Source organism: Capricornis sumatraensis, chromosome 14 (assembly GCF_032405125.1).
Source record: "Capricornis sumatraensis isolate serow.1 chromosome 14, serow.2, whole genome shotgun sequence".
NCBI classification, from domain to species: domain Eukaryota; kingdom Metazoa; phylum Chordata; class Mammalia; order Artiodactyla; family Bovidae; genus Capricornis; species Capricornis sumatraensis.
The window spans coordinates 50928586-50955969 of record NC_091082.1 but is presented as its reverse complement, the minus strand read 5'-3'; the positions used below and the strand labels follow the sequence as shown (position 1 = coordinate 50955969).

Sequence of the window (27384 nt, the reverse complement as noted above, 5' to 3'; positions counted from 1 at the left end):
TTATAATAGAAGTACACAAACTTCTCCTAGTAGAAGCTGGCAAATTTGAATTAGGCAAATTACAAGGGGTAATTTAGGTAAATTACAAGGTAGTTTCCAACCCTTCCCCATCACTTAAGTGGAATCTCAGTTTTCAGATTTTTATTAGAATTTTCATGTTTTTAGGACTGCAATTTATTTTAAATGTATAAAATTGTATTTGTTTCATTTGACCATTGAAAAAGGTATTAACTGACTTTTTTGGCCAAGATGGATTTCTGACATAGAATCAGAAATAACAGGTCAAGTCATAATCTAGTTGAGTGTGCCTGTGTTGCCCTCAGCCTTGGAGACATCAGCTAATGCTAGGCTGTTGGCCCTGGTCTCTTGGGAGTCCATAAAGTGAAATATTCGCACCCTCATTGTTTCCCGTTTAAGGACTTCTTATTACTGGAAGTATAACTTTTAACCTGTATAATGCTGGTTTAAAGTTAAACTCTGTCTGCCCAAATCCCAACTCTCCTCACTGGACTGAGAGTTTTGACTTTTCAAAGAGGTGGAGCAGGTGACTGCCATTGATAAGAGGGGCAAAACAATGGGGCAGGCTGCATTTAAGCACATAACAGGAATGGCAGCGGGCGCCCAAACCAACCCCACAGGTAAGATGTGCATGCTGAGCTGCCAGGTGCGGAGGTGGCTGGAGAAAGAACTTACCTTAGCAGGACATAGAACTGGAGGGTCAGAATGGTGATGGCAAACAGGAACACTGTCACTTGGCTGCATGGGACACAGTGAATTACATTGTACATTACTGTTTCAGTGATTTGAATGGCTTTAAGAAACCAAATTCAGGTTCTGTTTCATGGTAATGTTACGTCAAACCACAGAAATCAAATTTTAAACAGAGCAAAGATGAATTGAGATCCATCCCATTAGAACAAAATTGTCTAATGATACTACACCAAGGACAATAGTTAGCATTTATCGAGTTCCTACTATGTAGCAGATGGGCTTCCCAGGTGGCACCGTGGTAAAGAGTCCTTTTGCCAGTGCAGGAGATGAGGGTTAGATCTGTGGGTCAGAAAAATCCCCTGGAGAAGGAAATGGCAATGTGCTCCAGTGTTCTTGCCTAAGAAATCCCACAGGCAGAGGAACCTGGTGGGCCCCAGTACATGGGGTTGCAAACAGTTGGACATGACTGATCACGCACATACTATGTAGCAGGCACTGTGACACTGGTCTCTAAGGAATCTTGAGAACCTTGATTTATTTACCATGGCTGTAAATTAATGCCAAAAGACAACCCACAAGCAATAATAAGAGTTATTACTGTTCATAATTAGTAGAGAAATATGTCACATTTTAAATTTACTTTTTCTCTTAATATGCATACAGTTCAGACTTCCCTGGTAGTCCAGTGGTTAAGAATCTGCCTTGCAATGCAGGGAACACAGGTTCGATCCCTGGTCTGTGAACCAAGATCCCACATGCTGAGGCACCACAACTACTGACTCGAGCCTCAATTAGAGGGTCCAAGCACCTCAACAAAGATCTCATCTGCCCCAACTAAGACCCAACACAGCCAAATAAGTAAATATGTATTTTTTAAAATGCACACAATCCTATGAGATGAGATTGTGGTTTCCTATCTTATAAATGAAGAAACTGAGGCTCAGAAAAATTAAATGTCTTATCTCAGGACAAACACCTAATATAGTAAGCGGTAAAGTAAAAGTGTAAGTGTTAATTGATCAGTTGTGTCTGACTCTTTGGGACCCTATGAACTGTAGCCCACCAGGCTCCTTTGCCCATGGAATTCTCCAGGCAAGAATTCTGGAGTAAGCAGTAAAGCTACAGTTTAAACCAGTTCTGAGAGTCACGAGATACCTGGAGTAATAGGCAAGTTTAGCCTTGGAGTACAAAATGAAGCAGGGCAAAGGCTAAAAGAGTTTTCCCAAGAGAATGCACTGGTCATAGCAAATACCCTCTTCCAACAACACAAGAGACAATTCTACACATGGGCATCACGATATGGTCAATACCAAAATCAGATTTGTTGTATTCTTTGCAGCCAAAGATGGAGAAGCTCTATACAGTCAACAAAAACAAGACCAGGAGCTGACTGTGGCTCAGATCATGAACTCCTTATTGCAAAATTCAGACATAAATTTAAGAAAGTAGGGGAAACCACTGGACTATTCAGGTATAACCTAAATCAAATCCCTTACGATTATACAGTGGAAGGGACAAATAGATTCAAAGGATTAGATCTGATAGACAGAGTGCCTGAAGAACTATGGACAGAGGTTCATGACATGGTATAGAAGGCAGGGATCAAGACCATTCCCAAGAAAAACAAATCCAAAAAGGCAAAATGGTTGTCTGAGGAGGCCTTACAAATAGCTGAGAAAAGAAGAGAAGCAAAAGGCAGAGGAGAAAAGGAAAGATACACCCATATGAATGCAGAGTTCCAAAGAATAACAAGGAGAGATAAGAAAGCCTTCCTAACTGAACAATGCAAAGAAATAGAGGAAAACAATACAATGAGAAAGACTAGAGATCTCTATTAAGAAAATTAGAGATATCAAGGGAACATTTCATGCAAAGATGGATGCAATAAAAAACAGAAAGAGTGTGGACCTGAAAGAAGCAGAAGATATTAAGAAGAGGTGGCCACAATATATAGAAGAACTATAAGATCTCAGTAACCTAGATAACCATGAAGGTGTGATCACTCACCTAGAGCCAGACATCCTGGAATGTGAAGTCAAGTAGGGCTTAGGAAGCATCACTACAAACAAAGCTAGTGGAGGTGATGGGATTCCAGCAGAGCTATTTTAAATCCTAAAAGATGATGCTGTGAAAGTGCTGCACTCAATATACCAGCAAATTTGAAAACTCAGCAGTGGCCACAGGACTGGAAAAGGTCAGTTTTCATTCCAATACCAAAGAAAGGTAATGCTAAAGAATTTTCAAACTACCACACGATTGTACTCTTCTCACATGCTAGCAAAGTAATGCTCAAAATTCTCCAAGGGAGGCTTCAACAGTACATGAACAGAGAACATCCAGATGTTCAAGCTGGATTTAGAAAAGGCAGAGGAACAGGAGATCAAATCGCCAAGATCTGTTGGATCACAGAAAAAGCAAGAGAGTTCCAGAAAAACATCTGCTTCTGCTTTATTGATTACATCAAAGCCTTTGACTGTATGGATCACAACAAACAGTGGGAAATTCTTCAAGAGATAGGAATACCAGACCACCTTACCTGCCTCCTGAGAAATCTGTATGCAGGTCAAAAAGCAACAGTTAGAACCAGACATGGAACAATGAATTGGTTCCAAATTGGGAAAGGAGTACATCAAGGCTATATATTGTCACCCTGCTTATTTAACTTTTATGTAGAGTACATCATGTGAAATGCCAGGCTGGATGAAGCACAAGCTGGAATCAAGATTGCCTGGAGAAATATCAATAACCTCAGATATGTAGATGACACCACCCTTATGGCAGAAAGTGAAGAGAAACTGAAGAGCCTCTTGTTGAAAGTGAAAGAGGAGAGGAAGAGGCTGGCTTACAAATCAACAGTCAAAAAACTAACATCGTGGCATCCAGTCCCATCACTTCATGGCAAATAGATGGGAAAACAATGGAAACAGTGACAGACTTTATTTTGGGGGGTGGGGGGCTCCAAAATCACTGCAAATGGTGACTGCAGTGAAATTAAAAGACACTTGAAATTAAATGACACTTGCTTCTTGGAAGAAAAGCTATGACCAACCTAGACAGCATATTAAAAATCAGAGAGATTATTTTGCCAGCAAAGGTCCATCTATCTAGTCAAAGCTATGGTTTTTCCAGTAGTCATGTATGGATGTGAGAGTTGGACTTTATTTATAAAGAAAGCTGAGCGCCAAAGAATGCTTTTGAAGTGTGGTGTTGGAGAACACTCTTGAGAGTCCCTTGGACAGCAAGGAGATCAAACCAGTCAATCCTAAAGGAAATAAGTCTTGAATATTCATTGGAAGAACTGATGCTGAAGCTGAGGCTCCAGTACTTTGGCCACCTGATGCAAAGAACTGACTTATTGGAAAAGACCCTGATGCTGGGAAAGTTTGAAGGCAGGAGGAGAAGGGGGTGACAGAGGATGAGATGGTTGGATGGCATCACCAACCTGATAGACATGAGTTTGAGCAAGCTCCAGGAGTTGGTGATGGACAGGGAAGCCTGGCGTGCCGCAGTCCATGGGGTTGCAATGAGCTGGACACAACTGAGCGACTGAACTGAACTGAGAGTCCCAGCCATGCCCTTATGCTATGTTAGCCTTACCTGCAGTTCACACTGGGCAACTCACATTGAGTGAGTTAACTGCCCACCACAACTTACACAATGAAATGAGGTCTGTGGTTACTGCTCAAACATTTTTTTAATTCTTTTGAAATTACATGTACATAGCTTCCATGCACGGAGAAGGCAATGGCACCCCACTCCAGTACTCTTGCCTGGAAAATCCCATGGACCGAGGAGCCTGGTGGGCTGCAGTCCATGGGGTCGCACGGAGTCGGACACGACTGAAGCAACTTAGCACCAGCAGCAGCAGCTTCCATGCATATAGGAAAATCTTTCTCCTTAACTAGTAGTCCTCTTTCTTCACTGTAAACTATTATTCACCTTCACTATTTATTTTATTAATTGGGTTTAGCACTGAATGACTTTAGGGCACTTGTAGGAATCAGATCTCCCCTCCAAAGACAAAGGTTTATCCCCAGTGAAGATACTCAAAACAATAAGCAATTTGAAAATATACCCCCAGACTATTTATTTATTATTTCGTTTTATTTTTTGGCATGTGAGATCTGAAGCTTGAAGTCTTAAGCCCTGGAATGCCAGGGAAGGCCCCCTCACCCCCAAACTATTTGAAGCAGTGGCACACGGAACTAAAAGAGTCTCGGGTTTAAGGTTACTATTATAAAAGCATTAGTGTCCCTTTGGCTTTTTTGGTAGCTCAGTCGGTAAAGAATCTGCCTGCCGTGCAGGAGACCCAGGTTCAATCCCTGGGTCGGAAAGATCTCCTGGAGAAGAAAATGGCAACCCACTCCAGTATTCTTGCCTGGAGAATTCCATGGACAGAGGAGCCTGGCAGGCTCCATCCAGGGGGTGGCGTGGTCGGGCTTGACTGAGCTAACTAACATGCTAACTAACTAGTGTACCTTTAGAGCTGTAAATCTGAGGGGCTGCCAAGTCAATCCCATTAGCAGTCGGGCAACATAGATTTAATTGTACTGAGCATCCTGAAGTGTGACAAGAAAACCAGTTTTTTTTAAGTTGATGTTTTAAAAGCTGACTTAATGTTTGCAAAATGTTTCATTAACGTTTACACATCAATGTTTTTGAAACTTAGTCAGTGATAATTTTAAAACTGAAAGTAATTCCCCTTAAACCTCCAAGTGTGTTAGTCGCTCAGTGGTATCCCACTCTTTACAACCCCATGGACTGTAGCCCGCCAGGCTCCTCTGTCCATGGTATTCTCCAGGCAAGAATACTGGAGTGGGTTGCTGCACCCTCTTCCAGGGGATCTTCCCGACCCAAGGATCGAACCTGGGTCTCCTGCATTGCAGGTAGATTTTTTACCATCTGAGCCACCAGGGAAGCCCTTAAGCCTCAAGACAGCCCCAGGAAGAAATGACCTTTTTGCCACAGTGGGCTGGGGAGGAACACTTACAGCCTGACCTGGTGAGATCTTGGCAGCCAGCAGTGCAAGCGATAGGCTGAGTGAGCCAGACAGAAGTGAATCATGGTGACCCGGGTCCCTGAGCACCTGGAGCAGGGCACGGAGGATCTGGTACAGTCCTGTTAGAGCTTCTAGACCTCTTCTCCACCTGCCAGGGCCTCCATCCCTACACACCAACCCTGCGAACCCTGGGGGATGCGAACCCTGGGGGATACGGAGGAAGTTCTCTCCAGGGGAGAGGGACAGGTCCTAGTTCTTAAGCCACTCTAGGCTATGATAGGAGCTCCCTGTAACTTGATTCTTCTATGGCTTTAAGGATCTGAAGTCTAAAGCTGGCTGTGTTAACAGTGAATTAGTAACACTGAGTTGGATATTTGAGACAGGTCACGAATGTGAAAACAGGGAAAGCTTCCTTTAGGCTGAGAGATCAGCTTTCCTTTCTCAGTCCTTCCCCTGGGGAGGACCTGGAAACCTGAGCCCATCCCCAAGGGCAGGGAGAGCGCTTCAGGCTCTTTCATCCTTCCTTCTCTAAACAGCAAGCAACTCCCTCCCTCCGAGACCTGCTCAGTCTCCCTGGAGAGTGGTACCTGAAACTTGAGATGGTTGGGACCAGAACCAAGGCTGGACTCCAGCTGAACCGAGAGCCTCCACCAGGGTCCTTGAGAGCACGTTCAGTAGCTGGACAGACACCCTAATTTCCCAGTGGGCCCAGACCACCCCATAATAGCATAGGTGCTTTGTTTGCATGAGTAATGGGGTGGGGCAGGTAACAGGTGGGCAGAGGCAATAAGCCCCAAGTGAATCCTGGTGTCATCCTCGGGATGATAATTGAAAGCTACATTTAAATCATTCTAACCCATGAACTCTTTTAATGTTGTGTGAAGCATTATTGATCCTTCTCCCCTTTATTTCCTCTTCACAGTTAGCAGTGTCCCTGTGATTCCTGCCGCTGTTTGGAGTAGACCTCAAGTATTTATTGAATACATGTTTCCTAATTTCCATTCCCACCACCTGTACTTAAACTGAAGTTCTCATTACTTTTAACTGGACTTCCTATCTTGCTTTGCCCCTTCCAGTTAATCTGATAGCATCACTGACATCAGTATTATCACTTCCTCACAAATAACAGCTACCACTTATTTTGACACTGTGCCAGGCAATATGATCAGTGTTTTGCCATATCATGGCATTATCTCTATTTTACAGATGAGGACACAAAGTTAAATGGTCAGGTCAGGGTCATACAGCCATTTGCTGCTATTCAGTCACTAAGTTGTGTCCGACTCTTTGCGACCCCATGGACTGCAGCACTCCAGGCCCCCCTGTCTTTTACTATCTCCCAAAATTTGCACAGATTTATGTGCCTTGAATTGGTGATGCCATCCAACCATCTCATCCTCTGTCACCCCCTTCTCCTGCCTTCAATCATTCCCAGCATCAGGGTCTTTTCCAGTGAGTCAGTTCTTTGCATCAGGTGGCCAAAGTACTGGAGCCTCAGCTGCAGCATCAGTTCTTCCAATGAATATTCAGGACTGATGTCCTTTAGGATTGACTGGTTTGATCTCCTTGCTGTCCAAGGGTCTCTCTAGAGTCTTCTCCAACACCACAGTTCAAAAACATCAATTCTTCGGTGCTCAGCCTTCTTAACGGTCCAACTCCCACATCCATACACGGCTGCTGGAAAAACCATAGCTTTGACTCTACGGACCTTCATTGGCAAAGTGATGTTTCTGCTTTTTAATATGCTGTTTAGGTTTATCATAGCTTTCCTTCCAAAGAGCAAGCGTCTTTTAATTTCATGGCTGCAATCACTATCTGCAGTGATTTTGGAGCCCAAGAAAATAAAATCTGTCATACAACCATGTAACACCAACATCACCTTGTTTTTCTAGAACCCTGTTGTCACACCATTGCTCAGAAACCTTCAGAGTTTCGTGTTATCTATGGAACTGAGGTTGCCATTTCTCAGCTTCTCAGTTAGGAGGGCTCATTTCCAATCTACACAGTCCCAATTTACCTCTCAATTTTCTCTTTGGTGCTGGAGAACCTAGGAGTCACAATACCTAAATTCTAGCCCTGGGTCGCCACTCAGTAACTCTGTCCAATGAGAGAAAAAAATTGGAGCAAAAGTAAGTTGGTCATCCTAGCAATTTGGTCTGAACACTATTGGGCTATAAATAAATGGTCCTTATGCAGGTCTTTGAGTGTTGGCAAGACTTAGGAACACACAATGAGGAGTTTTATAGCCTTAATTTCCAATTCATTTTCAACTCATTATTTCTTCTTTGAGATGTTCGTAATAATGGAGAATTAGATAAACCTAAATGACTAATGATAGATGATTAACTGGAAAAACTAAATATGTAGCAATAGGTTATTATTTGGAATAAAGTAAATGTCCTCGGCCATTCTTTTTCTTTTTTGGTGAAAATTAAATGATAATGTGCATGAAATTAGTTTATAAGTTGAGAAGTATCCTATAAATGTTGGTTTGTTTGTGGTCATTCATTGTATTTCTACATTAATCATAAAAATACTTTGAGCTCTACAGGTGATCCCCCAAAAGTTCCCAAAGTGCTTTGAGCATTTTGGCATCATTGGAATTATCTTTGTAAGTGCTCAGAATTATTATTTTGAAACATAACTTGATATGTAAGAATATTTTAAACTTCACAGTAGTGAAGGTATTTTTTTTATTGATAGTTAATAGAGTGTTTGTTAAAGAAGTGATTAGAGCTGGTACTTCCCTGGTGCTCCCGTGCCTGCCTAGTGCCCCCGTGATAAAGAATCTGCCTGCCAGTACAGGGGACCCAGGTTCAGTCCCTATTCTGAGAAGGTCCCGCACACTGCAGAGCAACTCAGTTGGTGCTCTAGAGCCCATGCTCTGCAACAAGAGAAGCCACCACAGTGAGAAGTCCTCACGCTGCAACTAGAGAGTAGCCCCCACTTGCTGCAAGTAGAGAAACCCTGTGCATAGCACCAAGGTGCAGCCAAAAATAAATTAAAATATTTTTTAAAAAGAAGTAAGTTATTAGAAATGAGTGATATGAGTTGGAAAGGTTCACCAAGTCCCTCTGCTCAATATTCTGTAATAACCTAAAAGGGAAAAGAATTTGTAAAAGAGTAGATACATGTATATGTATAACTGAATCACTTGACTGTAGACCTGAAACTAATGCAACATTGTTAACTATGCTCCAGTATAAAATAAAAATCGGAAAAAAAAGCAATAATAGAAAGTATGAGTTTATTTTTAAGACATGTGGGTAAATTCCTCCTAATTAAAAAAAAAATAAATAATGTAAAATAAGTTGCCTTGCATTACTTCAGTAGGGTTTGGGAAGGATCAAATGGAATAATCAGTATCAAGAAGAGTTTGTCAATTGTAAACTGTTACTCAGTTGAAAGTGATAATATGACCTTGTTGACTAAGAGGAAAAGTACAGTTTTGGAGGACGGGTTGTTGGGGAGTTATCTTTGGTGGATAATAATGTCATTGTGGGCCTTCCCCGGTGGCTCATCAGGTAAAGAATTCACCTACAGTGCAGGAGACACAGGTTTGATCCCTGCGTCGGGAAGATCCCCTGGAGGAGGAAATGGCAACCCACTCCAGTCTTCTTGCCTGGAGAATTCCACGGACAGAGGAGCCTGGTGGGCTACTGTCCAGAGGGTCTCAAAGAGTCAGACGTGACTGAGCAGCTAGACATAGTGGCACACTGCACAGTGACACTGTTCTGTTACCCATGGCCACAATAGTGCAATCTCAGCACCATTAAGCTTTCATGTTTGCTCATAAGTCTAGGCCCACCTTGTGGGCCAGCTGATCCAGGCTCAGCTGACCTCACCTGACCTGCTTGTGCTTCTGGGCAGATTGAGGCTTGACTGATCTAGGATGGCCTCGGCCAGGAAGCTGGCTATTGGCTGTCTGTCAGTGGGAGCATCGTCTCTGTCCTGCAGGTTCTGTCATCCTCCAACAGGCTGGCCTGGGCTTGTCTTCATGGAAGGGCAGGAGTCCAAAGGAGAGTGGGTGTGCACAATGCCTCAGGGGCCTAGGATCAGAATGGGCATGTTTTCCCATGTGCCACGTTATTTGGGCCACAGCAAGTCACAGAGGGTGGGAAGATTCCATTCCTTTGTGAAAAGAGCTATAAAATCACTTTGGAAAGGAAGGGTGGGGAAATGGAGCCATTTTTGCAATTCACCCGGTGTAGTCACTGAAGCCAAGCATTTTTTCCATCTCTTTGGTTTGTGGGTTTTTTATTGGTGATGTTTTTTGTTTGTTTCTTACTTTTTGACTGCAGCATGTGGGATTTTGGCTCCCCAACCAGAGATTGAACCCGAGCACACTGCATTGGAAGTGCAGAGTCTTAACCACTGGACCGCCAGGAAAGTCCCTCCATTTGCTTGAAATGAGTATGTGGAAGGACATCAAAAGACCTTGAACTGAACTTACTTTCTTTTTCCTTTGCAGGCAATAAGAGAAGTGTGAGAGTTTTCCATTTAGATCAACAACTTCAAATTCTCAGCATGGAGAACTCAGAGAAGACAGAAGTAGTTCTCCTTGCTTGTGGGTCCTTTAATCCTATCACCAACATGCACCTCCGGCTGTTTGAGCTGGCCAAGGACTACATGCATGGAACAGGTAGGAACAGTAACCAGCAGCAACGATGGGGTTCAGGATACACTGCCGTAAAATGTGGCACCTTGGCCTATTGGACATTTTAAGCTGGAGGATTTTGATGAAACAGCAGAAGCAGGAAGGTCACTCTGCCCTCCACCCCTCTTCCCTGAAAGTGAAAGTCCATGGAATTTTTCAGGCCAGAATACTGGAGTGGGTAGCCTTTGCCTTCTCCAAGGGATCTTCCCAACCCAGGGATTGAACCCAGGTCTCTCGCATTGCAAGTGGGTTCTTTACCAGGTGAGCCACAAGGGAAGCCTATGAAGCAGATTGTAAAACATTCACACGACAGATGCCCTCCCTAAACTCAGAGAAATGGAGCGTCCTTATCTATGAGGAGAAAGGAATGCCAAGCAGACAGGCCTTGTTGGATTCCCCCAAGCTCCTACACTTACCTTGTACTCTTTGTTGTTGTTCAGTCGCTCAGTCTTGTCCGACTCTTTGTGTCCCCATGGACTACAGCACACCAGGCTTCCCTGGCCTTCACCATCTCCTAGAGCTTGCTCAAATTCATGTCCATTGGGTTTGTGATGCCATCCAACTGTATCGTCCCCTTCTCTTCTTGCCTTCAGTCTTTTCCAGCATCAGGGTCTTTTACAATGAGTCAGCTGTTTGCATCAGGTGGCCAAAATATTGGAGCTTCAGCTTCATCATCAGTCCTTCCAATGAATTAAGGATTGATTTCCTTTAGGATTGACTGGTTTGATCTCCTGCACTCCTTGCTCTGTCATTTTTCCCCATGACTGTTCACTCTTCATCAAACCTAGCATAAGAATACTTAGGTTTAACTGTGTCTTGGGCTCTTCATTTCCTTATTAAGGTTCCCATGTCACATAAATCTTACATTAAGTTAATTCATATGCTTTTCTCCTGTCAATCTATTCTTTGTCAGTTTACACCAGCCAGGGGCCCTAAGAAGATCCAAGAAAACTTTTTCTCCCCTGCATATACACAGATTCATTTTGTTTTGTTATGGAAATAATCGTGCTATGTGTTGATAGATGGATGAGTGTGCCAACTCACTAATAATCAGGGAACTAAAATAATAGAGTGATATTTTTCCCATCACCTTGACAAGAATTTTTAAAACTTGATAATGTCAAATATCAGGTGTTGGGAAGGAATGGGCTCTTGGATATTCAATGGATTAAGGCTTTTTACAAGGCAGTTTCGGGCACGACTGATCGACTAACATACACATAAGACAGTTTGGCGATATCAATCAAAATTTATTAATAAACTGCTGATGAATGGGTGGTCTGTTTGATGGGTACGAAATTTCAGTTGGGGAAGTTGAAAGAGTTCTGGAGATGGATTGTAGTGATGGTTGTATAACATGTCACAATATTGTACACTTAAAATGGTTTAAATGGTAAATTTTATGTTATGTATATTTTACCACATTTAAAAATAAATAAGTAAACCTGTGTCATTGTTTAAAAAAAAGGAGGAGGGGACCTGTGACTATGAAACCATATTGGTGATTCTATCTCCTGTACATAAAATCTAATCTGTTATACCTTATGTGAAGTCTAATTCTTTACCCCAGGAAAATATAAAGTTATCAAAGGCATAATTTCTCCAGTCGGCGATGCATATAAGAAGAAAGGACTCATCTCTGCCTGTCACCGAGTTATCATGGCAGAACTTGCCACCAAGAACTCAAAATGGATAGAAGTTGATACATGGGAAAGTCTTCAGAAAGAGTGGACAGAGACAGCCAAGGTGCTAAGGTAATCATGGTGAAGTCCTGCAGTTCCTGTGTGGGGTCATCACAAGGCTGCGAAGCACATGAACAGGCCTGGGTACTATTCAGCCTGTGTGTCTTTCATTGTGTTTTGAGATGTTTGCATGCTTGTTAACTGTGTACATCCCTGTAAAAGAACAGGAAGTATACTTGGCCTGTCTGTGCCCTGGTGAAAAAGGTAAAGCTGTAAGATGATGACACTGTGGTCAGTCTTCTCAGGTATAAAAGACAAAGGCAGATAATTGGGCTTCCCTGGTGGCTCAGGGGTAAAGAATCTGCCTGCCAGTGCAGGAGACACTGGTTCATTCCCTGGTCCGGGAAGTTCCCCTGTGCCACAGAGCAACTAAGCCTGAGCACCACAGCTACTAAGCCTATGTGCTACAGTTAGTGAAGCCCATGCTCAGCAACAAGAGAAGCCACTGCAGTGAGAAGCCACTGCTCACTGCAGCTAGAGAGTAGCCTGTGCTTGAGAGTAGCCTCTGCTCGCCACAGCTAGAGGAAAGCCCAAACAGCAGTAGAGACCCAGCACAGCCATAAATAAATAAATAAAATTTTATATATATATATAAAGATGAAGATAGGTAATTTAAGGAAGAGAGGCCATGATTCTTGATCACAGAGAGACCTGGTTTGGACGCTGCTTCCATTATAGCATATAGGGGGTTGTCACAGATCACTGTGCTCAGGACTCTGAAACCGTTCCAGTTTAAGGATTCAGAACCCAGAGTGAGTGACATCTAATTACTACTTAATGTTCTCTTGAGTGGCATGTCCCCGGTGGCTCAGTGAGTAAGAAATCTGCCTGCAATGCAGGAGACACAGGAGGCGTGGGTTCAGTCCTGGGTTGGGAAGAACCCCTGGAGGAGGAAATGGCAACCCACTCCAGTATCCCTGTCTGGGAAATCTTATGAACTGAGGAGCCTGGAGGGCTACAGTCCGTGGGGTTGCAAAGAGTTAGACACGATTGAGCTACTAAGCAAACAAGTTCTCTTGAGTATAAAACACAAGGGCTTTCTGAAAAACCTTTCTGTCTCATGTCTATTCTTAGAGATGTCTATTAGAAATGTCTATTCTTTGAACCTTCTGGTTCTAACCATATTAATTACGATTTGGATAGGAAATAGAACCACTCTGAGCATTTTAAGCAGAAAGGGACTTTAGGTCTAGGTTGAAAGGGCTGGAGGAGTGGAAGTGGTGGTTTGTTTCAAGATCATGTCCCCTTAACTGCAGCTGAAGTTCAGGAAACTATTCCTGCTTCTGCTGCCACAAATGCGGCTGTTAAACTGTCCCAGTCTCCTAGCATGAGGGACAGGACAGTGGAATATAGGGTCTGGCCTCCATGCCAACCTGTCAAGGTCCAGAGCCTCCCAAATCTCTCTGCCTCTGAGGACCTCTGGGAAGTGATTTCAGGGTGGGATTGAACCCAGCCAGCAGACAACGTCCAACCCAGTGACTTACCCAGAAGCTTAGCAGGGAGAAGAGGGTGACTTCTGTTCATTGGTCAGAAGTTCTCCCATCAGAGACCAGGCTCCTCCTCACCCAGCCCTCTTTGGCTCCAGAATAACCTTCCTGTTCATTCCTGAGGGAAGGGGGTTACGGGCACCAGGGGCCCACAGTTGCCTCTCACACATGTTGCTCCTGTTACCTGGGTAACTACCACTATAAAGCCGTGGACATCCTGCCAGCCGGAGTGAAGCTGCATACAGATCCTCCCTGTGGGCCCTTCCGCTTAGGCTTCAGACACTTGTCACACCCTCAGACCTTATCCTCGGCATTGAATTCTTCATTACTAGGTTAGGCCATACTCTTTTTAAAAAATATTTATTTTTATTTATTTATTTGGCTGTGTCAGGTCTTAGTTAAGTTGCATGGCATCTTCAATCTTCGTTGCAGCATGAGGGATCTTTAGTTGTGGCATGTGGGATCTAGTTCCCTGACCAGGAATTGAACCTGGGTCCCCTGCATTGGGAGCGTGGAGTCTTAGCCACTGGACCACCAGGGAAGTCCTAGGCAGGCCATACTCCTCAGTGGTCAAGGGTGTGGGCTCTGGAGCCAGGCTGTTGGGATTCAAATTCTGGCTCTGCCATCTATAAGCTAAATGACCTTGGGCAAATTGGTCACTGTCCTCCTCTCTCAATAGGTATAATAAACAATTCTAATAGAATGCTGGCAGTACTATAGTTGCTTTATACATTTACTCAATCTGGTTGTTCTTGACTACCTCCTATGTCTAAGAGGCTCTACTAGAAGCTGGGGGTACAAACTCTAAGCCTGCACTTCCTCTCCATTATGGGGATAATAATACTATGACATGGGATGTTGAGAAGATTTCATCAGATCATTCATGCAAGAGATTTGGTGTAGTGGTTAACACATAATAATCAGTGTTTTAACTCTGGTCATTGTGACACAGACACATACAGCTTAGGATGGTAATAGCTACCATTTGCTGTGCTCCCAGGAGTTTCCCTACTCTCTATTCTTTTAATTTATTTTCTTAGTTTAGTTTTGACTGTGCTGGATCTTTGTTGCTGTGCAAGGACTTTCTCTAGTTACCGTGCACAGGCTTCTCTTTGTAGTGCCTTCTCTTGTTGCAGAGCACAGGCTGTAGACCATGCAGGTTTCAGTAGTTGTGGCACATGGGATTTAGTCCCTTAGTTCAATTCCAGGGATTGAACCTGTGTCCCCTGCCCTGGCAGGTGGATTCTTAAACACTGGACCACCAGGGAAGTCCCTGTTGCTTTCCATTCTTGACAGCCAGAGCCCAGGGCCACTGTGTCTTGACCAGCATCCATCTTAACCTGACAGTACTGTGTACTTGAAGGTATCCTTTCTGAATAATCAGGTATTGTGTGTACCTGTGGTTACACATTTTTAACAGCTCCCAACCTTTAACTTTGTGTCAGAGGCTCTCAGGCCTCTCCATGGGGATGATATTTCAGTTGAGCATTGTGAGAAAGAGAAATAAATATTCTGTTGCTTTGTTGTTTTATAGACACCATCAAGAGAAGCTGGAGGCCAGTAGCTGTGATCCCCAGCAGAACTCACCTGTGCTGGAAAAGCCTGGACGGAAGAGAAAGTGGGCTGAACAAAAACAAGATTTTAGTGAAAAGAAATCCCTAGAGCAAACAAAAACGAAAGGTCTGTATGTTTTCCCAGGACTTAGCAATGAGGGCTGTTAAGACTCTAAGGCTGGGCAAGCCCCCTTTGTACTTGCTTTCATATTCAATGTGTGTGGGTGCCTGGAAAATGCCCCTTGTTAGTTTTCTTTTTTCTTTCTTTTTTTGTTCTTCCTTTGGCTGTATCACACAACTTGTGGGATCTCAGTTCCCCAACCAGGGATTGAACTCAGGCTGCAGCAGTGAAAGCCCAAAATTGTAACCACTAGGCCACGAGGAAACTCTCCGCCCCGTGTTAGTTTTCTGATAGGAGGAAAGGAGAGTCAGAGGCACCCTGAGTTTATTTCTCCTGCGGTAGGTAGACCTGAACATTTGAGGTTCACGTCTGGATCTCTTTTTGGAAAAGCTGAATCTGATAAAAATTATGAATCCTCAGAAAAACAGACATACACATTTTCTTTTTTTCTGCACTGGATCTTTGTTGCTGCACCAAGGCTCTTTCTAGTGGCAGTGAACAGGGGCTACTGTTTGTTGCCGTGCATGGGCTTCTTATTGAGGTGGCTTCTCTTGTTATGGAACACCAGCTCTAGAGCTCAGGCTCAGTAGTTGTGGCCCATGGGCTTAGCTGCCCCACCGCATGTGGGATCTTCTTGGACCAGGGGTTGAACCCATGTCCCCTGCATTGGCAGCTGGATTCCTAACCGCTGGACCACCAGGGAGAGTCCTACACATTCATTTTGATGCCAGGAGTTATTAAAAAAACAATCCCTGAGGCTCTATTTTCTCTTCTTCCCAGGTGTGCCAAAGGTGAAGCTGCTGTGTGGAGCAGATTTTTTGGAGTCCTTTGGTGTGCCCAATCTATGGAAGAGTGAGGATATCACCAAAATCCTGGGAGACCACGGGCTCATATGTATTACTCGGGCTGGGAATGATGCCCAAAAGTTCATCTACGAATCCGACGTGCTGTGGAAACACCAGAACAACATTCACTTGGTGAACGAATGGATCACCAATGACATCTCCTCCACGAAGATCCGGCGAGCCCTCAGGAGGGGCCAGAGCATTCGCTACTTGGTCCCCGATCTTGTACAAGAATATATTGAAAAGCATAATCTGTATAGCTCTGAGAGTGAGGAGAGGAATGTTGGAGTGGTCCTGGCTCCTTTGCAGAGAAACACTACAGAAGTTAAGGCATAAGAAATTCTACAGCATGGTATTTTAGACTTCTTTTTTGGGAGTTTGAAACCATGTGGGTGTTAGTAACTAGGGGAAGAAATTGTTATCCTCTTTAATAAAGGTTAACAGTTTGGTAAAATCAGCAGTAAATTAAAGTTAGGTTTATCTTTTTACTAGAAGTTGCTAAGATGAATGTTTTCAATATGTTGTTTTTAGTTTGGCTATACCATGCCGCATGCGGAATCTTAGTTCCCCAAACAGGGATCGAACCAGTGCAGTTTTCCTTTATCTTTAAAACAAGAGATTAGCAGGACTAAAACCAGAGGAACATTCCATCAAACTAAGTACAAAAACAATTCAAAAAGAGCACCCTGACTTTACCACATAAAGAGAAGTGAAGTGGGAAAAGTGAAGTCTAGGAATTTCCTGGTGGTATAGTGGTTAGGACTGCACTCTCACTGCCGAGGGCCTGGCCTTAATCCCTGATCAGGAACTAACATCCCACATGCTGTGCAGCGAAAAAAAAAAAAAAATAGAAGAAAATTAAGAGTCCACTTAAGATCCTGACTTAAGTTATGAAAGGAATGAACATTTTATGCATGCCTATTTCTGGGCCCGCCTCCCCCCTGACCCAAAGTGGCCAAACAATTCTTAAAATAATGATCGTATCAGCTATCTGCAGCTGTGCAGAATACAACCTGTGAATGATCTGGAAGACACTTTACACCGGTTGTTCGTTCTCTCTGACACATCTCAGAAGGCCAGTGAAGCTTTGCTAAGGCATGTTGCCTGCAGCATCACTTTTGGAGGTAGGAAGAGGCGTCCAGGCCCTGGAACGTTTAGAAAGGTACGCAGGTGTTTCTGATGCCCATGACAGATAGGGAGCCTCTGCTGTCCACATGTTATGGACGGATTCTCTTAGCACATAAGAGACCTCTGAGAGTGAGGTCCCTTATTCAAGGAGTCTCATGCCAGAGAATGAAGGACTCATTCAAGGATTTTATGAAGTGTGAATGCTCTTAGCCTTTACTCATAGCTTAATAATCAGACAATGAAGGGACATGAGAAATACCACACTGAGTCAGCCCAGCAGTTCCTTTAGCCCCGAGTTTTGAGGGCCTGATGAATGGTTTGTGCAAGAAAGCTCCACAGTCTCAATCTAAAACTGTTGAGTTTTGAAAGACCCTTGCAGTTTCTGTTCCATTCCCTGTGAATCTGCCATTTGTGAATTTAAGCAGAAAAAGAGCCTGTTTTTTATGCTTTGTCTCTTGTTCTTTTGTATGAACTTTAACCAAAGTAGAACACTCAAATAATAATTGAAGTCATAACATTATGTTAAAAAGACAAACTTGTTATATGATTTGCTACTGATTAAAATTCTGTGGCAGTTTTACCCATACCGCATAATTGCACTCATCTCACATACTCGTAAAGTAATGCTCAAAATTCTCCAAGCCAGGCTTCAGCAATATGTGAACCGAGAACTTCCAGATGTTCAAGCTGGTTTTAGAAAAGGCAGAGGAACCAGAGATCAAATTGCCAACATCTGCTGGATCATCAAAAAAGCAAGAGAGTTCCAGAAAAACATCTATTTCTGCTTCATTGACTATGCCAAAGCCTTTGACTGTGTGGATCACAATAAACTGTGGAAAATTCTGAAAGAAATGGGAATACCAGACCACCTGACCTGCCTCTTGAGAAACCTATATGCAGGTCAGGAAGCAACAGTTAGAACTGGACATAGAACAACAGACTGGTTCCAAATAGGAAAAGGAGTACGTCAAGGCTGTATATTGTCACCCTGCTTATTTAACTTATATGCAGAGTACATCATGAGAAACACTGGGCTAGAAGAAGCATAAGCTGGAATCAAGATTGCCGGGAGAAATATCAATAACCTCTGATATGCAGATGACACCACCCTTAGGGCAGAAAGTGAAGAGAAACTAAAAAGCCTCTTGATGAAAGTGAAAAAGGAGAGTAAAAAAGTTGGCTTAAAGCTCAACATTCAGAAAATGAAGACCATGGCATCTGGTCCCATCACTTCATGGGAAATAGATGGGGAAACAGTGGAAACAGTGTCAGACTTTATTTTGGGGGGGCTCCAAAATCACTGCAGATGGTGACTGCAGCCATGAAATTAAAAGACGCTTACTCCTTGGAAGAAAAGTTATGACCAACCTAGATAGCATATTCAAAAGCAGACATTACTTTGCCAACAAAGGTCCCTCTAGTCAAGGCTATGGTTTTTCCAGTGGTGATGTATGGATATGAGAGTTGGACTGTGAAGAAGCTGAGTGCCAAAGAATTGATGCTTTTGAACTGTGGTGTTGGAGAAGACTCTTGAGAGTCCCTTGGAATGCAAGGAGATCCAACCAGTCCATTCTGAAGGAGATCAGCCCTGGGATTTCTTTGGAAGGAATGATGCTGAAGCTGAAACTCCAGTACTTTGGCCACCTCATGCGAAGAGTTGACTCATTGGAAGAGACTCTGATGCTGGGAGGGATTAGGGGCGGGAGGAGAAGGGGCCGACAGAGGATGAGATGGCTGGATGGCATCACTGACTCAATGGACATGAGTCTGAGTGAACTCCGGGAGATGGTGATGGACAGGGAGGCCTGGCGTGCTGCGATTCATGGGGTCGCAAAGAGTCCGACACGACTGAGCGACTGAACTGAAAGCACAAAGGCCAGAAATAGCTTTTTTTAGAATAGTTTTATGGTTCATGAAAATCATTCTGTGATAGAAACAGGACTAAAGTTAACTTTCTAAAGAAAGTAGAATAATTTACCTTTGCTTACCTACACCGAATGATTTACATTTCATACTACACTACTCTGGATGAAGGATTTATGCCTCTGCAGAAGAAAAAAAAAAAAAACACTTATATCTGTGCAGTTGAATAGTCTTATCTGAAGCCACAGTTTTAAAAAGGAAATAAAGTTGGCAAATGTAAATTATATTGCTCTCGGCCTCTTCTTTTAATTTTTACTTATTTATTTATGGCTGCATTGGGTCTCGGTTGCAGCCAGTGGGATCTTTCATTGTGGCATGCAGACTTCTCTCTAGCTGAGGCCCCCAGGGTCAATAGTGGCAGCTCACCAACTGTGGCATGTGGGATCTAAGTTCCCCAACCAGGGATTGAACCTGTGTCCTTTGCATTGGAAGGTAGATTCTTAACCACTGGACCACCATGGAAGTCCCCATTCCTGGCTTATTCTTACTGAAGTCAATGGATCTGTTTCTCAAAGACAGAGAATACAAAGCTTGACACTCAGTGGTTTCAGTCTCTTAACCTGCTGAATGAATAAAAGGTCATAACCTCAGATCATAGAAATGAGAATCGTTCCCCTGCTCCTCAGTTTTTTGGAGTTTAAAAATTGGAGCAGTACTGAAAAATAGCAATAGAACTATTGCTAGAAGTCGATGAAGTTATCAAAATTTAACTTTGATTTCTTCTCCTGGAAAACTACACAAGTTTATCTGAAGTATGTCTGAACTGCAGGAAGGTTCCAGTGCTAGAAACTTCTTTTCTACTATGAAGCCTTTTCATCTAGAAGTGCCCATAGTTTGCTGAGTGTATGGACCTCAGGGCCTGCTGGGTAAGGCTCAGAGGGACCCTCCCAGGAGACCTGGTAACAGTGAAATGGTCCTATTGTTGTGGCATTTATGAATCAGCAACTTTGTACACAGAAGGAGCTGCTTGGCTTTTTGTCCCCATACCAGGATGCTGCTAATGCCATGCATAATAGCATGTTTTGGGGCCTCCTTAAGGACACAGGTTCCTCTTTGGATAATGAAACTAGGACAATGAATTGAACAAGAAAATAAATAGTAATTGTTGCAGCTTTCATTGAGGAAGAGGGGAAAATGCCATTGTTTATTCTCTATCATGTCTCATATTTGGCACTTATAATGTGAATTTAGTTTAGGAATTGTGCAGAGCTGGTGTATTATTTGATGCTGGTAGGGGTGGTTGTTTTTTTGTTTATATGCTGCTGCTGCTGCTAAGTTGCTTCAGTCGTGTCCAACTCTTTTCAACCCTATAGACTAGCCCGCCAGGCTCCTCTGTCCATGGGGTTCTCCAGGCAAGAATACTGGAGTGGGTTGCCATGACCTTCTCCAGGGGATCTTCCTGACTGGGGGGGTTGAACCTGGGTCTCCTGCACTGCAGGCAGATGCTTTACCACTGAGCCACCCAGAATGCCTAATAAATACTACAAATTATTTATCATGTATCTGAAACTTGAGAATCCTGTTTCTAGTTTATTTTTTGCCACTTCCAGCAACCTTAGATGGGAGGAACAAATCTGAGAGGAAGTATGGAGAAGCCCATTCATGGAGCCAGCCCGACTGAAGTCAAGTGTGTGGGGTGGGATGTGGGGCTCATAGGAGGGAAGCTTGGTGGGGTCCACATACAGTTTTTGACCTGTTACAGTAGCACCAGCACATGGTGGGGAATTCCTGTCTGTTGGACTCCTCTGGGACAATACCCCCACTCCGCTCAGGAAATCACCTTGGTTTCAGTGCTGAGATTCAGATCCATGTCTGCCTCAAGTGCCTTATCAGTCAATAATGCAGCAGACAGTGTTTCCCAAATCAAGTGCCCAAGTTTTTCCAGACCAGTGGGTAACATGACAACAATGACACGTTTAAAAATGTTAGGGAAATTTTCAAACAGAATTAGTGATAAAAGTAAAATAGGGGCTTCCCTGGTGGCTCAGTGATAAAGAAAGTGAAAGTGAAGTAGCTCAGTCGTGTCTGACACTTTGCAACCCCAGGGACTGTAGCCTACAAGGCTCCCTGGGATTCTCCAGGCAAGAATACTGGAGTGGGCTGCCATTTCCTTCTCCAGGGGATCTTCCTGACCCAGGGATCAAACCCAGGTCTCCTGCATTGCAGGCAGACACTTTAACCTCTGAGCCACCAGGGAAGCCCTGGTGATAAAGAACCCTCCTGCTAATGCAGGAAACATGGGTATGATCCCCAGTCTGGGAAGATCCCACATGCCTTGGAGCAACTAAGCCCATGCGCCACAACTACTGAGCCCATGTGCACCAACTACTGAAGCCCATGCACCTGGACCCCATGTTGTGCAACAAGAGAAGCCACCTCAGTGAGAAGCCCGTGCTCCACAACTAGAGAGTGGGCCCCGCTCATTGCAACTGAGCAAAGCCCGTGCAGCAACGAAGACCCAGCACCGCCAAAAAGAAGTGTAATAAATCCCCCTGTGTATCTAGGTCTTATCCCCGAAATGGGACCAAGCTCCCTCATGGCGCTGCCTCCTTGTGTTAGGAGGGGAGGTATAGATGAGGTGAAGTTTATTTTATGTCTTTACTGTATGCACCATTCTTTCCTGGACCAGTATCAGATTCCATCAAATGCCAGAAAAATGCCTCCACTACAAATGCCCCTCATCATTCCTGCTCACCACTGTCTAGGAGAAAGCACTGCTCGTCCACAAGCATAGGACTGCATCTTGGCTCTTAATTTTATGGTTCACTTTGCCAGTATCAAATGGAAGGAAAGAAAGCACAAATTTGGACAAGTAACATTTGTCTTTCCTTTCCAGACATAGCTTTGGTCCTAGTCAGGAAGAAAGATCTTGGAATTGTAGAGGAGAAGATTTCTCCTTCTCCCATGGGCAAGTCCAATCTATGTCCAATCTACTTCAACATCCATTCTACCCTACCCATAATAGATGGTCCTTGCCCAAACTGGCCAAGAGCCATACTAACCAGCACAATTGCTGACACTATTATTCCTATGAATTTCATTTTCAGGCCAACATTTAGAACAATAAGATTTTAAGGGTAGGAAGGAAATATGATTTCTCCATGTCCTGTTCCCTTAGTTATCTGGAATTTAAATAGGTTTCATGCTCCAGAAATCTGGTCAGAGTTCATAGTTCTGTGCCCTTAAAGTGGTAAAGTTTATCTAATCTCAGGACTTGATATCATCCCATCATATTCCACCAAAGGAATCAATGTTTTGTACTTATGAGAATCAGTAGCCTCATTTTGAGTAAGGCAATGTCACTATGGGCCTTAGGAAGCATCACTACAAACAAAGCTAGTAGAGGTGATAGAATTCAAGTTGCAAATCCTAAAAGATGATGCTGTGAAAGTGATGCACTCAATGTGCCAGCAAATTTGGAAAACTCAGCAGTGGCCACAGGACTGGAAAAGGTCAGATTTCATTCCAATCCCTAAGAAAGGCAATGCCAAACAATGTTCGACTATCACACAATTGCACTCATCGCACATGCTGGCAAAGTAATGCTCAAAACCCTGCAAGCCAGGCTTCAACAGTACATGAACCAAGAACTTCCAGATGTTCAAGCTGGATTTAGAGAAGGCAGAGGAACTAGAGATCAAATTGCCAAGATCCGCTGGATCACAGAAAAAGCAGAAGAGTTCCAGAAAAATATCTACTTCTGCTTAATTGACTACACTAAAGCCTTGACTGTGTGAATTACAACAGACTAGAAAATTCTGAAAGAGATGGGAATACCAAACCACCTCACCTTGCCTCCTGAGAAATCTGTATGCAGGTCAGGAAGCAACAGTTAGAACTGGACATGGAACAACAGACTGGTTCCAAATTGGGAAAGGAGTACATCAAGGCTGTATATTGTCACCCTGCTTATTTAACTTCTATGCGGAGTACATCATGCGAAATGCTGGGCTGGATGAAGCACAAGCTGGAATCAAGATTGCTGGGAGAAATATCAATAACCTCAGATATGCAGGCAACACCACCCTTATGGCAGAAAGCGAGGAGGAACTAAGGAGCCTCTTGATGAAAGAGGAGAGTGAAAAAGTTGGCTTAAAACTCAACATTCAGAAAAGTAAGATCATGGCATCTGGTCCCATCACTTCATGGCAAATAGATGGGGAAACAATGGAAACAGTGACAGACTTTATTTTTATTTTCTTGGACTCCAAAATCACTGCAGATGGTGACTGCAGCCATGAAATTAAAAGACACTTGCTCCTTGGAAGAAAAGCTATGACCAACCTAGACAGCATATTAAAAAGCAGAGACGTTACTTTGCCAACAAATTTCCATCTAGTCAAAGCTATGGTTTTTCCAGTAATCATGTATGAATGTGAGAGTTGGACTATAAAGAAAGCTGAATGCCAAAGAATTGATGCTTTTGAGCAGCATGTTTTCTAAATAAAGGCCATTAGTTTTGACACTCTTTCTGCTACTGCTGCTGTTGCTAAGTCGCTTCGGTCGTGTCCGGCTCTGTGCAACCCCATTGGAAGGCAGCCCGCCGGGCTCCGCTGTCCCTGGGATTCTCCATGCAGGAACGCTGGAGTGGGTTGCCATTTGCTTCGCCAGTGCATGAAAGTGAGGGGTGGGGGTGGAGTCGCTCGGTCGTGTCCAACTCTTGGCGACCCCATGGACTGCGGCCTACCGGGCTCCTCTGTCCATGGGATTTTCCAGGCAAGAGTGCTGGAGTGGGGTGCCATTGCCTTCTCCGCTCTTTCTGCTAGAGCACTAATTAATGTAGCGTTTGCCTAACAGTAAAGAAACACTTCACTTAAAAAAGCCCCCAACAACTGTGTATATATATATATATATATATATATATGTATATATATATATATATATATATATATATGCTTAAATGCTCAGTCGTGTCTGACTCTTTGCAACATGAATTTTAGCCCTCCAGGCTCCTCCGTCCATGGGATTTTTCAGGCAAGAATACTGGAGGGGTAGCCATTTCTTCCTCCAGGGGATCTTCCCCACTCAGGGATTGAACCCGCGTCTCTTACATCTCTTGTATTGGCAGGTGGATTCTTTACCACGAGCGCCACCTGGAAAACCCAGTGTGTGTGTGTGTGTGTGTGTGTGTGTGTGTGTGTGTGTATAATAAAATTATAATTGTTTACTATTTGAATTTTATTAGTAAAACTAGTACTGTAAATAGCCTCTTCTTGGTTTGACAAGCAGTAGAGAAGAATCCTCTGACTCCTTCCACACAAATGTAAAAATGTACAAATAAACATTTATCTGTGCTTTTTCTTTTAAACCTTAAAAAAAAAACTGATGCTTTTGAACTGTGGTGTTGGAGAACAGTCTTAAGAGTCTGTTGAAAAAAAAAAAACAGTCTCTTGGACAGCAAGGAAATCAAACCAGTCAATCCTAAAGGAAATCAGTCCTGAATATTCACTGGAAGGACTGATGCTGAAGCTGAGGCTCCAGTATTTTGGCCACCTGATGCAAAGAACTGACTTATTGGAAAAGACCCTGATGCTGGGAAAGATTGAAGGCAGGAAGAGAAGGGGGTGACAGAGGATGAGATGGTTGGATGGCATCACTGACTCAGTTGACATAAGTTTGAGTAAGCTCCAGGAGTTGGTGATGGACAGGGAAGCCTGGCGTGCTGCAGTCCATGGGGTCACAAAGAGTTGGACATGACTGAGTGACTGAACTGAATGTCACCATGTGAAAGTGTTAGTCGCTCAGTCATATCTGACTCTTTGTGAACCCATGGACTGTAGCCTGCCAGGCTCCTCTGTCCATGGAGTTCTCCAGGCAAGAATACTGGAGTGAGTAGCCATTCCTTTCTCCAGGAGATCTTCCTGACCCAAGGATTGAACCTGGGTCTCCTGCATTGCAGGCAGATTCTTTACTGTCTGAGCCACCAAGGAAGCGCAATGCTGCTATGGTTTCCTCAGTAAAAATAGCATCTTTCCTCTGGAAAGTTCATAGCCATTCACTCAACAAATATTCAATAATCACTTGCCAGGCATGTTAGGAACTGGGGATACTGTAGAGGTGAATAAGATGAACACAGTCTCTACTCTTGACATTTTAATGAAAAAGGTAGTCAGTAAATAAAGCAAAAAAAAAAAAAAGAAGATAATTATGGACTATGGTAATTACAAAGGATATAAGCAGAGTTGTGATGCAGAGTAATTGTATACCAGAAGGTTGCTCTGAAAAGGTGACTCAGATTTTTTAAGAGATTCAAATATTTACACACTGAAGCATTTGAATCTTGGGAGTAATGAAATCTGAATTATATTTCTCAAAAGCTTTCTTGGCTGCAGAATGGAAAATAGTTTGGTTGGATAAGAGTAGAAGCAACAAGCCCAGGGAGGAGGCAAGACATGATGGTGGCTTGGAAGAACCAACAGGATTTGCTGGTGGATTGGATATGGGTGAGTAGAAAAGGGAAAAATCCAGTGTTTACTGGGCTTTGGGTTTAACAGGTGACTAGTGGTACAATTTATAGAGATGAGGAAAGCTGAGGAATAATTTTATTTTATGCTTTCTGCTTTGCATATATGACATTTGAGTGCCTTTAGGACATCCAAGAGGCAGCTTAAGTGGTGAGAGGTGACACATGAGCTTGGTAGTCGAGCTATCTGAGATTGAAACCAGACTCTTCCACTAACTGTACGACCTGGGGTAAGTCACTTAACCTCTCTTTGTCTCAGGTTTTGTCTTTTTCAAATGGAGATAAATAAAGTAATTATTGGAGAGGCAGGATTTTGTGATAAATGATAATACACATAGCAATCACTCAATCAGTTCAGTTCAGTTCAGTCACGCAGTCGTGTCCGACTCTTTGCGACCCCATGAATCGCAGCACGCCAGGCCTCCCTGTCCATCACCATCTCCCGGAGTTCACTCAGACTCAACGTCCATCGAGTCAGTGATGCCATCCAGCCATCTCATCCTCTGTCAGCCCCTTCTCCTTCCGCCCCCAATCCCTCCCAGCATCAGAGTCTTCCAATGAGTCAACTCTTCTCATGAGGTGGCCAAAATACTGGAGTTTCAGCTTTAGCATCATTCCTTCCAAAGAAATCGCAGGGCTGATCTCCTTCAGAATGGACTGGTTGGATCTCCTTGCAGTCCAAGGGACACTCAAGAGTCTTCTCCAACACCACAGTTCAAAAGCATCAATTCTTTGGTGCTCAGCTTTCTTCACAGTCCAACTCTCACATCCATACATGACCATAGAAAAACCATAGCCTTGACTAGACGGACCTTAGTCGGCAAAGTAATGTCTCTGCTTTTGAATAAAGACTAATAGAGTTTTGCCAAGAAAATGCACTGGTCATAGCAAACACCCTCTTCCAACAACACAAGAGAAGACTCTACACATGGACATCACCAGATGGTCAACACCGAAATCAGATTGATTATATTCTTTGCAGCCAAAGATGGAGAAGCTCTATACAGTCAACAAAAACAAGACCAGGAGCTGACTGTGGCTCAGATCATGAACTCCTTATTGCCAAATTCAGACTGAAATTGAAGAAAATAGGGAAAACTGCTAGACTATTCAGGTATGACCTAAATCAAATCCCTTATGATTATACAGTGGAAGTGAGAAATAGATTTAAGGGCCTAGATCTGATAGATAGAGTGCCTGATGAACTATGGATGGAGGTTCATGACATTGTACAGGAGACAGGGATCAAGACCATCCCCATGGAAAAGAAATGCAAAAAAAGCAAACTGGCTGTCTGGGGAGGCCTTACAAATACCTGTGAAAAGAAGAGAGGCGAAAAGCAAAGGAGAAAAGGAAATATATAAGCATCTGAATGCAGAGTTCCAAAGAATAGCAAAAAGAGATAAGAAAGCCCTCTTCAGCAATCAGTGCAAAGAAATAGAGGAAAAGAACAGAATGGGAAAGACTAGAGATCTCTTCAAGAAAATTACAGATACCAAGGGAACATTTCATGCAAAGATGGGCTTGATAAAGGACAGTAATGGTATGGACCTGACATAAGCAGAAGATATTAAGAAGAGGTGGCAAGAATACACAGAACTGTACAAAAAAGACCTTCACGACCCAGATAATCATGATGGTGTGATCACTTATCTAGAGCCAGACATCCTGGAATGTGAAGTCAAGTGGGCCTTAGAAAGTATCACTACGAACAAAGCTAGTGGAGGTGATGGAATTCCAGTTGAGCTGTTTCAA

At 43.4% G+C, this 27384-nt stretch overlaps 1 protein-coding gene across 2 annotated transcripts in view; it reads left to right on the top strand.

The window, feature by feature from the left end:
• The window catches only part of NMNAT1 (nicotinamide nucleotide adenylyltransferase 1), a 30560-nt gene extending 11179 nt beyond the window's left edge, over positions 1 to 19381 (top strand). For both annotated transcript variants that reach the window (XM_068985642.1, XM_068985643.1), the window contains exons 3-6: positions 10182 to 10352; positions 11938 to 12121; positions 15131 to 15276; positions 16051 to 19381. In XM_068985642.1, the coding sequence (XP_068841743.1) occupies positions 10238 to 10352; positions 11938 to 12121; positions 15131 to 15276; positions 16051 to 16451 (846 nt within the window). In that variant the 5' untranslated portion in view covers positions 10182 to 10237 and the 3' untranslated portion in view covers positions 16452 to 19381. The remainder of the gene's footprint in view (positions 1 to 10181; positions 10353 to 11937; positions 12122 to 15130; positions 15277 to 16050) is intronic.
• Positions 19382 to 27384: the final 8003 nt, after the last annotated feature.